The sequence below is a fragment of the Suricata suricatta genome, chromosome 11, assembly GCF_006229205.1.
Source record: "Suricata suricatta isolate VVHF042 chromosome 11, meerkat_22Aug2017_6uvM2_HiC, whole genome shotgun sequence".
Classification (NCBI taxonomy): Eukaryota; Metazoa; Chordata; class Mammalia; order Carnivora; family Herpestidae; genus Suricata; species Suricata suricatta.
The window spans coordinates 4,848,075-4,862,947 of NC_043710.1; the positions used below are offsets into that span (position 1 = coordinate 4,848,075).

At 38.7% G+C, this 14,873-nt stretch overlaps 1 protein-coding gene across 1 annotated transcript in view; it reads right to left on the bottom strand.

Moving 5' to 3' along the window:
* Positions 1–14,873, bottom strand: part of KDM2A (lysine demethylase 2A) — a 108,139-nt gene that overhangs the window by 28,358 nt on the left and 64,908 nt on the right. Inside the window, exons 5-9 of the mRNA XM_029915306.1 lie at positions 13,930–14,108; positions 7,270–7,376; positions 6,822–6,915; positions 5,503–5,656; positions 4,547–4,662 (exon numbers count right to left, since the gene is read on the bottom strand). Of these exons, the coding sequence (XP_029771166.1) occupies positions 4,547–4,662; positions 5,503–5,656; positions 6,822–6,915; positions 7,270–7,376; positions 13,930–14,108 (650 nt within the window). The remainder of the gene's footprint in view (positions 1–4,546; positions 4,663–5,502; positions 5,657–6,821; positions 6,916–7,269; positions 7,377–13,929; positions 14,109–14,873) is intronic.

Sequence of the window (14,873 nt, forward strand, 5' to 3'; positions counted from 1 at the left end):
CGAGTACATTCTCGTCTCCTTTCCAAGCTCCATGTCAGGTAGTAATCCTGAATCAAGGAGATCTGGATGTAAGGCCCTTCTAAAACCCTTCACTAGGACATGGAGCATGACTGTGGAATGAGGGGATTAGTTTCCTCATTGAAAGGCAGGAAGAGTATGTACCTTTCATTAGGTTAACAATTCAGAGGAGCTAGGCTCTGAATCTAGATCTGTCTCTCTCTCTCTCCTTCTCTCTTTAAGTAGGCTTTATGCACAACAGAGAGCCTAACATGAGGGCCTGAACTCAACCCTGAGATCAAGAGTTGGATGCTTAACCAATTGAGCCACTCAGGCACCTCTGAATCTGGGTCTCTTAAGTGACTACAGTTTGAACAACTAGAAGAGGATTTCCTGCTTTATTTAAAAGTCAAATTGGGGGTGCCTGGTTGGCTTAGTCAGTAAAGCATATAACTCTTGATCTCAGGGTTGTGAGCTCAGTCCCACACTGGGCCTAGAGCCTACCGAAAAATAAATAAAAGCTTAAAAAAGCTTACTTTTGGTAAGGTGTGGGAGGGGGACCACAAGAATTAACAGGTACTAGGTGCCCCCAAATTAAAATATAATACATGGGCCTCTCTGTTCACCTTACATGGGTATTAACACTTTTCTGGAAAGGTCTTTATTAAAAGTTCAGGATAACCCAAAATTCTACAGCCCTTTGGGACTCTGCTGAAAGCTGAGTAATATTGAGAGTAAAAAAGAAAATATATAATAGGTCATTAAACTTTTGATTTCTTACATGGAATTCATCAGACTGCATTAACAACAGCCAAGATATCACACATCCAACTTGCCTTATATTTTATCTATGTTGTCAGATACCATAGAGTATATCAGTTTCTAAGACTGGGCTAAAATTTTTTTGGGGGGGTGGGCAGGGGGAGTTTTTTAAAAACCCTCCTTACAAAATTGAGCCTTTCAGTGCTATCAGTGAAATACTTCAAGTTTATTTATTTAAAGTTTATTTATTTATTTGGGGAGGGGGAGAACAAGTGGGGGAGGAGCAGAGAGAGAGAGAGTGGGGACAGAGGCTCCAAAGCAGGCTCTGTGCTGACAGCAGGGAGACCAATGTGGGGCTTGAACTCATGAAGCATGAGATCGGGACCTGAGCCAAAGTTGGATGCTTAACCAACTGAGCCACACAGGTGCCCCACAACACTCAAGTTTAAATAGTATGGTATTTCTACACTGGCATGGCAAAAGAAACCGAAAACATTGTCTTAAACTTACAACACACTGTATATTTTTATAAAGTAATACATTAAATGGTTACCAGTTGGTATTGGCACATAAAAGGTTGGTATAGAAAGGAAAAAAAAAATTGCTTTGTATACATATGCAGGGACTCCATGAAATTTTACAGAGAGTTCCTTATCGAGAATGAAAGAATTAAGCCATACTTAGAAAACATGGAGTAATATGGTGGTTAGACTGAAATCTGACATTTTGCCATAAACAAAATCTAGGAAAACTAGGTAAATCAAGATCAGTTATTACAAGTTTAACAGTCTGCAAGAAACTTCACACAGAGATAAGGTAACTCACTTCACCTATGCCATTGAATATATACACGTTCTCCCTGTCTTCCGTCAAACTGAGCAACTAAGCAATTAAGTAAGTCATGGGTATAACACAGGAATTTTTAGCCAAAAAAGGGGAGTACTTTCTAAAAACTAATTTTCAGATTGAGTCTTACAGTAGGTAGGTGGTTATTACCTCAGAATGATTTTGAGTTAAGTACGAGTATTCTACTTTGAAATTACAAAATTTGGAAACATTTTAACTATTTTTACTATTATTATAATTTCAAATTTACTAATTATTTTTCATAGTTTCATTACTTTTATTTTTTTAATGTTTACTTTGAGAGAGAGAAATAGACAGACTGAGTGAGAGTAGAGAGGGTCAGAGAGAGAGGGAAATATAGAATCGAGGCAGGCTCCGGGCTCTGTGCTGTCAGCACAGAGCCCGACACGGGACTTGAACTCATAAGCCATGAGATCATACCTGAGCCGAAGTTGGATGCTCAACCGACTGAGCCATCCAGGAACCCCTCATACTCCTAATAAGCAGAAATTTACTTTTATAAAATTTATTTTAAAAGCGCTGTATCTTCTCAATTCAAATAGGGCAATCCCTAGAACTCCAAATCCACTGCTGTAAGATAATAGCTCCTAACCAAAATAAATGTTTCAAAATAGGCACCAAAATAGCTAACTGACCATGTTCATAGTAAACAGGTCAATGACTATTCCTTCTAAAAATTGTATATTCTTCACTAATTGCGATTATTTATTTATTTATTTATTTATTGTCAGGGAGAGAGAGAGCAGAGAAGGGGCAGAGAGAGGAGGAGAGAGAATCTTAAGCAGGTTCCACACTTAGCTTGGAGCCCAACACGGGGCTCAAGCTCACTACTGTGAGATCATAACCTCAGCCAAAAATCAATGGATGCTCAACTGACTGAGCCACATAGGCACCTCAAATTGTGGTATTTTAAATTTAACTTTGAAAACTTTGAAACCTGCCAAAAAAGTTTTTGTTTTTAAAATATTCAAGTTAGTTAACATACAGCGTAATTCTGGCTTTAGGAGAAGAACCCAGTGATCCATCCATCTCTTACATATGACACTCAGTGCTCAAAAAAATGCCCTCTTTAATGCCCATCATCCATTCAACCCACCTCCCTACCACCACCCCTCCAGCAACACTCAAGTTTGTTCTATGTATTTTAGAATCTCTTATGGTTTGCCTCCCCCTCTGTTTTATCTTATTTTTAATCTTCCAAAAAGTTTTAAGAGCAGTACCATGAACTTTGCTTATAGCATTCTTCAAGATTCACCAGCTAGGGGCCCCTGGGTGGATCAGTTGGTTGAGCGTCTGACTTCGGCTCAGGTCATGATCTCATGGTTCATGGGTTTGAGCCCCGCGTTGGTCTCTGTGCTCACAGCTCAGAGCCTGGAGCCTGCTGCCGATTCTATGTTTCCCTCTCTCTCTCTGACCCTCCCCTGCTCAGGCTCTGTGTCTCTCTCTCTCAAAAATAAACATTAAAAATTTAAAAAAATATTCACCAGGTATTAATATTTTCCTACATTTGCTAATCTCTATTCATATACATAGCTGTTATTATTATTAAACTTATTTTGAGAGAGCATGTGAGTAGGGGAGGACCAGAGCGAGGGAAAGAAAGAATCTCAAGCAAGCTCCATGCTCAGCACAGAATCCAATGAGGGGGCTTAATTTCACAAACTGTGAGATCATGACCTGAGCTGATATCGAGTCAGACCCTTAACCCACTGAGCTACCCCGATGCCCCAACATGGTTGTTGTTGTTAGTATTATTCTGCTGAACTACCTGAGAAAAAGGTGGGAACACTCAATGTCTTCTAAAGGCTCTATACTCTAATTGCTATTTAATGTCTATATCATCTATACTTTCATCATATATAATTCTGCCCTCACCAACTTGGGTGGGTTCTGCTAAAGAAGTAAGCCCTGCTTTCCTAAGACACGGGTTGGCCAACAAAGAGCAGCTAGTGGATTTGGTCTGCTGCCTGTTTTTCTAAGGCATGTGAGCTAAGAATGCTTTGTACATTTTTAAGTGGCTGAAAAAAAACCCTAAAATTAGAGCATTTGGGATATGGGAAAACTATATGAAATTCAGATTTCAGTGTCCATAAATAAAATTCTATTTTATTTGAGCCATGCTTATTCATTTAAGTATTTCACTATCTGATCCTTTACAGAAAAAGCCAATTCTTGTTAGGGTTACCAGTACATGTAATGGACTAACTTTTCTCCTATATATCTAGAATGGTATCAGCTATGTAACATCTTAGGGAAAGAAATAAGACACATATCATTTTCTAAAGGACTTAATTCTCTCATGGAACCCCAACTGGCAAAAGCAGTATGCACATTTATTTATTAAAGTCCAGAGAGGAACCTGGGTGGCTCAGTCAGTTAAGTGTCCGACTCCTGATTTCGGCTCACGTCATGATCTTACAATTCTTGAAATTGAGCCTGGAGTCGGGCTCTGTGCTAACAGTGCAGAGCCTGTTTGAGATTCTCTCTCTCTGCCCCTCCCTTATTCTCTCTCAAAATAAACATTTTTTAAAAAGTCCAATATTTTGGATGTTAGATAGTAATCAGAGTAAAGATATATGCATTCAAAGTTGTGACTCTTGAGTTGATAAATCCCATTACATTGGATTATTCTAAGAAAGAGCATACAAATTAAAAACATGGCTCAAGAGATTACCAAATGTCCATCTCTAGCCTCACAAAAATCCAAGATATCAAGAACCTCAAAGAATCAGATTCCCCAAAATAAGCAGGTAGATCTTGTTAAAACTTTTTTCTCAGTGTCTCTGAAATGTTAACACTGCACTTTAACTCAAAGAAATATTTTGTTAATTTTGAGATAAACTACCAGTGACTCTGTTATAACATCTGTCTTAAATGGAGCTAATCTCTTCACATCCAATTGTTATGCACTATTACTTACCCGTGTCCGATCTTCAATGTTGTATATTTTTAATTGCATAGGGATGTTGAAGCTATGCAAAAAATTGCCTCCAAAGACTAACGTGTCTGTAGGAGTATACACAGCATGAATCCAGCCTAGAAGAAAGGGAATGGAGGACAGTGACCATAAGCACACGTTATAATACAGCTCTCTCAGAGAACTAGTGTAAGACTCCTAAATCCTACTTTTTACTCTGTCACTTAGTGGTTGGTCAAGTTACTTAATCTCTTGCAGCCTTAATATCCTGTATAAAACCAATATCCTCTATAAAAATTAAACTTTATATGGTTGTTAGTAAGTATTAAATCAGAAAATGCACATCAAGTGTTTAGCATTGAGTAAGCTTAACAAACGCTGCTTCTACTCACAGGAGCACCTACTGTGAAGGCGCAGTACAAGAGCTGACAGGTATTTCCATTTACCTCTCATAACAAAATGTGACAAGGTTTTAAATGTTTGGCCAACATGGTATTAGCAGGTAAACAAGTGTCAGAATTCTAATACAGGTCTCTCACTCCAAAATCTGTGTTCCCAATACTTATTTTGTAACTAGTGACCTCCTAAGAAATGTCACTGATGCTATACTCCAGCCCTCACAGCCATCCCTTAGAAAGAAGGATCCTTTTAACCCAGATGTTAGATACTGTCTGCTGACCAGGTCTTATCCTTAGAGACTTTGATTAGCCAAAGCTAATGCGGGGCCCACAAGTAGACCTTCTCTGATAAACCACCACTGGCAATTCTGAGTTTAGAGGAAAATCAGTGCCTTTTTCAAAAATCCAAATTCTTAGCATCGAATCCATAAAGACAGGAAAGGACACTATTGTTTTCTGTCCACCCCAGCACTACAACCACTCTTGGTGGTAACACATTTATTCTTTTTTCTTAAAGAAAAGAAAGTGGCTAAACAACCAATTTTTTCCAATCTTGCTTACCTGAGGGAATGACGAAGGTATAGCCCTGCTTGAGCTCAATGCGCTGACAATCTGATACCCGGTCACCCAGAAAGATGTCTCCCTGTTTCCCTGACAGCAGCCAATTCTCGTACAGCTCCAGGTTGTGGGCTGTAGGGGGGATGAGCCAGAAGACCTGTGAGTTAAAAAACTTCAGTCTGTTAACAGCCATTGACATGACCCAGTCGTCTCCCTCAACTGAGAAAACAGGTACAAAGTTAAGTCCAACAGGCAGAAGAGCAGCAAGCAGTCCTCCCAGCCTACAGAATCTGACCATTTGGGAAATTCTAGAAGCCCCAAGGAAGCAGATCATTTCTGTCCTTCACTTGATGAAATGGCATTAGGGCTTCCCTGGTGTTTGAACCCATCCAGGATTCAGGGAAAAGAGGGACATTCAGTTTGTTACGTAGGAAGTCTCTTACTTGCCCCTGACTGTCCTCTCTAGTCCTAAGAAATACAGTAGGTATAGTACCTTCCAGAGACAGGCCGAGGTGAGTTTGTTTCAGGGTAGTAACCAAGACCAAAGGGACAAAACTTGAGAATCACTGAAATGGATCCAAAGTAAACAAAGACTTTGGATTTGGAGGTATTATAGTTGTTCTAAATTAGGACCTCACATTTTAAAAGCATTATGTGTTTTCCTTCCAGTTCTACTTTTCTCTCACAAACACATCTACTTCCAGCAAGGGAAAAAAAGGGTAATCTATAATAAGAATATAATACTATAAACCTCTGACATTAATCCTAGATTTCCATTCTCACACAGCATTCAGAAACAATCTGACAAGCTGGAATACAGTTCTTTATGAATGAGAATAATCTTTTCAAAATCTATTCCCATCCTTAGGAAGGACTGAAAGGCTTCCTCTGGCCACATGTCAGATCAATGCCTTCATACAGGGAAAGGCGGTTTGGATTCTAAAATGCTGATTTCATCCTGAATCTATATAAAATTTGTGTTGCCGTCTACTACTTTATTACATTTCCATGTAGAAAAATTATCTTGTCTTCCTAACACCACTTTCTTGCTTCATGTGGAGAATTCTGCCTTGGGAATCTAAAAATAGGACTGCTGAGGTTTACTAAGTACTATGCCAATATTGGTGTAATGACAGCAGACTAGAAAAATACGAATTCCTACTGAAGTCAAGCCAAACGGGTCAACTTAATCTACAATTCTCTCTAGAATAGGGGACAATTTCCTAACAGATTTGTTTCCAGGTATATTAGGCATGCATGAACTGAAGCTCAGTCATATAACCAGCTTCAGATTCCAACCCCCATCACAACTATGACCGTACCTTTCCCCCTTGATGGATGTGATACCAAACAGAGGTACCACCAAAGTCGACATGGAAGTCAGTATAGCAGCCTCGAACACTCATTAGACAGTACCTGACCCAAAAAAAGCAGGAGCCATTAGTGCACTGATGAGAAAAAAAGAGCATGCCCCACAATGCCACTCTCCCCTCGTGCACCCCACCTTCCACCTAATCAATTCCCAGTCAGTGAGAGGAGTGCAACTGCGCCATCATGTTACCAGAAGGACACATTTTCTTTAAACTATGTGATTGTGGGCTAAGATACTGTTATATACATTCTTCCCTCTGGAACTGTAAAATCTGTTTAACGAACTCATCTTTTTGATCACTGAGAACACAGAGCCAGGCTCCGAAGGGAGAAGCATTCCTTGTGATCACTCTGGTTTCCCAGTGATGCGCCTGAGGAAATGCAAGGCAAGCCACTTACTTCTGCACTTTGGGGTACTGCATCTCCAAGATGGCATTTGTTGATTCAGTCTGACTTTCCTTCAAATGCCTTGGCCACATGTTGTCTACCCAGTCAATGAAATCCACCTTTAAAAAGGAGGATGAAACATTTAGGATTCAATGGAAGAATTGGGATTAAAGAGAACTTTAAAGTCCAGAAAAACAAAATTTCTCAAAACATACACTGAAAGACTCCAATTTAAATATAAACAAACTAAAACAATCTGCTGGTGAATCTTAGGGTCAACATGCAAACCTTCTAGAAATAGTTTTTCAATGAGAATAAAGACTAATCATTCCATCAACATGATTATAAAGATAGCATTAATCAAAATGAAGTCATTAAGTAACATAGCAGTATCCCCTTTATGTTAATACTGGTATAATCAATCGTATTTTCCTGATTCAATCAAAGGTGCTATCTGGAAGGTAGCTATAAACTTACCAGATCTTACCAGATATGTAACACTATTAATTGTTAGAGCAGCTAAGATGTCCAAAGTTAAAAAGGAAAAAAAAGAAAAAGAAAAAGAAGAAAAAGGAAACGAATCGAATAGGGATTTGTAGCCCTACAAGGACAATATGCTGTAGAATCTACTAGGTTAGGAATCAGAAGTTCCAGGTCTGTCATGTTTTCTCAAGATCACTTAAATCCCTGGAACTCATTTCTAAATGTTCTAAATGAGGATTTATTAACTCCAAAGAATATTGTGAGGATTACATGTAAACACATGTTAAAACTTCTTGAGATAATGTTGTTAGCAGAATTTAGTAATCTATTTCATTTTCTTTTTTAATGTTTTATTTGTTTTTGAGACAGAGCATGAGCAGAAGGGGCAGAGAGAGAGGGAGACACAGAATCAGAAGCAGGCTCCAGGCTCTGAGCTGTCAGCACAGAGCTCTACGCGGGGCTTGAACCCATGAACGTGAGATCATGACCTGAGCCGAAGTTGGAGGCTTAACAGTCTGAGCCATGCAGGTGCCCCCCATTTTCATTTCACCTTATTTTCCAACTTTAATCACTTGACTTTTATTATCACTAACTTCATAAACATAATACTTGGTCATTAAAAACGTATGTGGCTAAACGTACAAATCTGTATTTTTAAAATACATATAATTTATCATCAGGTTAGTTAACATATAGCATATGTACAGTGTGCTCTTGGTTTGGGGGGGTAGATTCCCGTGATTTATCACTTACATACAACACCAAGTGCTCATACCAACAAGTGCCCTCCTTAATACCCATCACCCATTTCTCCCCTCCCCCACTCCCCCATCAACCCTTGGTTTGTTCTCTGTAATTGAGAGTCTTTTATGGTTTGCCTCCCTCTTTGTTTGAAACTATTTTCTCCCCTTCCCTTCCCCAATGGTCTTCTGTTAAGTTTCTCAAGTTCCACATGAATGAAAACATATGGTATCTTTCTCTGACTGGCTTGTTTCACTTAGCATAATACTCTCTAGTTCCATCCATTTTGTTGCAAATTGCAGGATTTCATTCTTTCTCATTGCCAAATAGTATTCCATTGTATATATAAACCACATCTTCTTTATCCATTCATCAATCGATGGACATTTGGGCTCTTTCCATAATTTGGCTATTGTTGAAAGTGCTGCTATAAACATTGGGGTACATATGCCCCTATGAGTCTGAACTCCTGTATCCTTTGGATAAGTTCTTAGTAGTGCTAAGTCATAGTGTAGTTCTATTTTTAATTTTTTGAGGAACCTCCATACTGTTTTTCAGACCAGCTATACCAGTCTGCATTCCTACCAACAGTGCAAGAGGGTTCCCATTTTTCTACATCCTTGCCAACATCTGTTTCCTGAGTTGTTAATTTTAGCCACTCTGACCGGTGTGAGGTGGTATCTCAATGTGGTTTTGATTTGTATTCCCGGATGATGAACGTTAGGCATCTTTTCACGTGTCTGTTGGCCATCTGGATGTCTTCTTTGGAAAAGTGTCTATTCATGTCTTCTGTCCATTTCTTCACGGGATTGTTTGTTTTTCAGGTGTTGAGTTTGTTAAGTTCTTTATAGATTTTGGACACTAACCCTTTATCTGGTATGTCATTTGCAAATATCTTCCCCCATTCTGTTGGGTGCATTTTAGTTTTGTTGATTGCTTCCTTTGCAGTGCATAAGCCTTTTATCTTGATGAGGTCCTGATAGTTCATTTTTGCTTTTATTTCCTTTGCCTTCAGAGACGTGTTGAGCAAGAAATTGCTGCAGCTGAGGTCAAAGAGGTTGTTGCCTGTTTTCTCCTCTAGGGTTTTGATGGCTTCCTGTCTTACATTTAGTTCTTTCATCCATTTTGAGTTTATTTTTCTTCGGCATGCTGCTGTCCAGTTCTCCCAGCACCACCTGCTAAAGAGGCTGTCTTTTTTCCATTGGATACTCTTTCCTGCTTTGTCAAAGATTAGTTGACCATATACTTGTGGGCCCAGCTCTGGGTTCTCTATTCTATTCCATTGGTCCATGTGTCTGGTTCTTGTGCCAGTACCATACAGTCTTGATGATCACAGCCTTGTAGTAGAGGCTAAAGTCCAGGATTGTGATGCCTCCTGCTTTGGTTTTCTTTTTCAACATAACTTTGGCTATTTGGGGTCTTTTGTGGTTCCACAGAAATTTTAGGACTGTTTTTTCTATCTCTGAGAAGCATGCCAGTGCAATTTTGATTGGGATTGTACTGAATGTGTAGATTGCTTTGGGTAGTATTGACATTTTAACCGTATTTCTTCTTCTAATCCATAAGCATGGAATGTTTTTCCATTTCTTTGTATCTTGTTCTATTTCATTTATAAGTTTTCTATAGTTTTCAGCATACAGATTTTTAGTAATCTATTTTAAATTATATGTGCTGAAAGAAGTGAAAGCAATGTGACCTATCTACACTTTACAGTGAACTATAATATGTCTTGTGGTTTCAAATGTGTGCACTACCCAACCAATGACCTCCAAGAAACACCCTCAGGTAGATAAAATGTGACCCAAAACATGAATCCAGCACAGTATTGACACTGCAAACAATCTAACTTAAGGCTATAAATCACATGTAAACTTTAAGGTTTACAATAGTATCTATATTTAATAACCTATTTCCCTTACAATATAGATCTGGACAAATGCATACAATCCGTGCATAATGATATGAGGCAGGTGTCTAGGGGACACCCACATGTAAACTGTGGGAGCAAGGCTGGAAGGGGTCACCAATGACATGTAAGCCTAAGAGCAACTATGAAGTTAACTTGCTGCTCCACTTCAAAGATTTCTGCTTTGGGGCGCCTAGGTGGTTCAGTCGGTTGGGCCTCCGACTTCGGCTCTGGTCAGATCTCACGTTCATGGGTTCGAGCCCCGCATCAGGCTCTGTGCTGACAGCCAGCTCAGAGCCTGGAGCCTGCTTCCGGTTCTGTGTCTCCTCCTTTCTCTGCCCCTCCCCCTCTCATGCTCTGTCTCTCTCTGTATAAAAAAATAAATTAAAAAAAAATTAAAAAAAAAAGAAAGAAAGAAAATGTTTAAAACAAACAAACAAACAAACAAACAAACAAAGATTTCTGCTCAGGGAGCCAAGAGTTTTAACCACACAACAACTGGGTCTAAAACACTGAATGAACTCCATCTTCCTTTCTTTCCCTCAAACAAAATCAACTTTCTGTTCTCTTAACATAGTGGTCAGCATCTTCCACCTCCTGGTACTCTTCTTTGGAAACACTTTAACAGAATAATGAATAACTGTACTGACTCAAGACATCAGAAGCTCTTGTGTTTGGATGGGGAAAAAGAAGGGTTAAGAACACATGGGTATTTTTTTCTCAATAATCCATTCAGAGAAAGCTGAATTTCTTTCGCCAGAATTTCTCACTTGCAGCATTCTGGCCTCTCAGTTTTTGGTATTAATAGGTATCGTCTTGTGGTACAGAATTCATACTTTTTTCCTTCAGTTAATCTTTAGGCTCTGGATAGGCCTTTTACCAAATGGTCTGATCCATGTGACAGCAAGTCTCCAGTAGGGGGAATCACCAATTTCTACCTGTTCTGCATCAATACTATGGCCACACTGGTAAGAAGTCCAATATCTAGGACCTAATCATTCACATGCTACACAAAAAAGGCTCATGGCCTAATTTTCCACCACCAAACAAATCTGCACATCGTACATGTCACTTTTCATCTACCTTTCAGGCACTGTTGGAATGACAGCAGAAAACAATCTCTCTTCTCACCAGAAAATCCCACTTTATGCTAACAGCCTAAGAGGCACTTAAAGGTTGCCCACCTTCTTCTTCAGCTGCACCTACTTTTACACATAATACTTCTTCTTCCTGGAATTCTGGTTTTTGTTTTCATTGCCTTATTTCCTTCCTGTCAAGCTTAGGTATCACTTCCCCAAGAGCTTCCCCTAATTCTCATCCAGTTTAGGTTAGTGGGTCCTTCTTCTTGTCCCCCCCCCCCCCAACACTATATTTATTCACGTATGAGGCACTTACCATTAGTGTGGTTTATAGAAATGTCTATCCTCTGGTCTTTCTTCCCCGTGAGAATGAGAATGACCTTATCTTTCCCAGGCCCTCTAGCACCTAGCATAGTGCTCAGCATGTGGCAGGCATCTGAACCAATAATACGCTAACTCTGAAGGTGTAAATGTCATAGAGAACAAGAGTATGTAGTTTGTTCAAACTTAGTGAAATGCACACTTAAAATGAGTACACTTTATGTCAATTGTACCTCAATAAAGTTGTTTTTTAAAAAAGCATTACTGAGGCATCTAGGTTGCTCAGTTGGTTAAGCATCAAACTCTGGCTCAGGTTATGATTTCACGGTTCGTGGGTTTAAGCCCCATGTCAGGCTCTTTGCTGACAGTTCAGAGCTTAGAACCTTTGGATTCTGTGTCTCCCTTTCTCTCTCTGCCCTTCCCCTGCTCCTACTCTGTTTCTCAAAAATAAACATTAAAATAATAATAATAATAATAATAATAATAATAGTAATAAATAAATAAAAAAGCATTATTGAGATATGTTAGAAAAGACCTAAATAAATGGAGGGATACACTGCGGGGAAAAATAAATAAATAAACATTTATAATAATAAATAAATAAATAAATAAATAACCACCACCCCAGCAGAATTAGCATATTACTGTTTACATAGCAAGGTCATCAAAAAGCTTTCCTGCTCTCAGGACGTGACCTTGGTAAGAGCTGATTCAATCTTTCCAGCCATGTTTTAGGTCCTTTAAAAGTACTGGTATGTTATTCTCTGCTCTCCAGAAAATTTTCTTTTCCTGAGCCCTTCCATAGTTCTACTCCTCCATTTAATGGTCTATTATTTTTCTATCATAAAATGATGCATGTTTATCATTAAAATTAGGAACAAAAATGAATTAAGAATGTTATAAAAATAGGCCTCATGTGTGAATGATATTTCTAAATTTTAAGAAAGGAAGGTGTAAGTTTGATTTTTATAGCTATAATCACTTTATTTTTAAATTGAAATTCTAAGAATATTAACAATGGTAATTTATAAGCAATATTACAATTTATAACAATGTTACTGTGATTCTTAAATCCCTCTCTTATTCTTTATTTATTTTAAAGCACTGAAATGTGCTTTAGTTAAAAAAATTTCTTTAAAGTAAGCTCTATATGCTCACTTTGGGGCTTGAACTCATGACCTCAAGATCAAGAGTCGCATACTCCAACAACTAAGCAAGTCAGGCGCCCTTTATTCTTTATTAAGTGCACCATATCTGGCTAGTCACAAGGCTAAATTCTAACCAATTGTCTCCCTATATTTCCACATGACCAAACAAATGGTAATATAAAAGGATTTTTATCATTCTAGGGAAATAAAGTTTTCTTAATAAGAAATTCTGTAGCATCTCCAGTAACAAGAAGCAATGACAAAAAATTACGTATCTCTTCAGGTAATAATAGCAAAATATGGAGAACATTTTCCTGTTGGCCTGTACATTTCAATGTCTTAGTGATAATAACAATGCAACTTACTAGTAAGCTGAATGTAGGTGTATATATAAAATAACAATGTTAGAAGCAATTATCATAATTAACTTTGAAAGTCAAAGGATGTAATTAGGATAATTAAATGGAGACAGAATAAAACACTGAAATCTTGACTTTATTTTCTAAATGTTTATTTTTTATTTTGAGGTGTGGAGGAGAGAGCAGGGGAGGGGCAGAGAGAGGGAGAGAATCCCAAGCAGGCTCTGTGTTGTCAGTGTGTAGCCTGATGTGCCGCTGAATCTCACAAACAGTGAGATCATGACCTGAGTCGAAATCAAGAGTAAGAAGCTTAACTGACAGCCACCCAGGCACTCTGAGATATTAATTTAAAAGAATGATTAGGGGGCGCCTGGGTGCCTTAGTTGGTTAAGTGTCTGACTCGACTTCAGCTCAGGTCATGACCTCATGGTTCATGGTTATCAAGCCCCGAGTCAAGCTCCATGCTCACAGCACAGAGCCGCCTTGGGATCCTCTCCGTCTCTCTCTTTCTGCCCCTCCCCCACTCACACTTGCTCTAATAAACAAACATTAAAAAAAAAAGGTTATAAATTCTCCCAGTATATAAACAGCCCTCTTGGTGACAATGATAATGTGGAAAAAATGATCAGACTAACCGTGGAGGGCCTCTGCACCATATTCTCCAGCCTAGTGTGGCTGAACTCCAGGCTGATGACATTATAGAGTTTTTCTCGCTCCTCCTCTGGGGTTTCGTAGTAGCGTGTCCACTGAGCCATGGTCATTTCAATGCCTTTCTGTGTGTTCACATCCATGACATCCACCATGCGACGACTCCCTGCCACGAAAGATGTATCAGTCACCTCTACTGAGCCACTAGTATCCTCAAATATAGTAAGAATATAAAATACAATTGGAAGGAAACAATCCTTTCTTTATTCAGGGTCTTCAGTAACAAGGAGAGAGCTGTCATTCAAGGTGGATAAATGAACAGAAAATCAAACCACAGAGAATGGGAAAAATAACAGGTTAATATAAAAAAATGATTCCCTATGGCATGGGGAGTATGGTCAGTCAACAAATCTTATATTCAGTATCTTACTCAACCCTAACAATTCTAAATTGAGTACTGATCTCCACTGCATAGATGAGAAAATAGATGTTAGGACACCTGCAGGACAAAGCAGGACAAGAATCCCAGGACTCCAGAACAACTCTAGAGCCAATGCTATATCCACTGAGCTATGCTTCTGTGACGCAGTGTTAAGGACCTTTATCAATCCTATACTTTGAATAAAGGATCCACTATACAGTGATATAGTGAGTACTAGATTCATTATGAATCTGTCCATTCTTCTGCTTAAAAGGGTTACTTCCCAAACCTGGTAAGCATTTCTAATATAAACCTCCCTTTTCATTCATTTCACAAATATTTACTGAATGATAAAGCCACCATTAGGGACATAGAGATCTATATCAGCTTCTCAACCAACTATAACAACTACAACAAAAGGGAGAATGCATATATTAGGAGGGGGCGAAAACCGTAGCCTTAAAGTCAAGCTTAAATTTCAGCTCTAATAACAGATGGGAAAGTTATTTA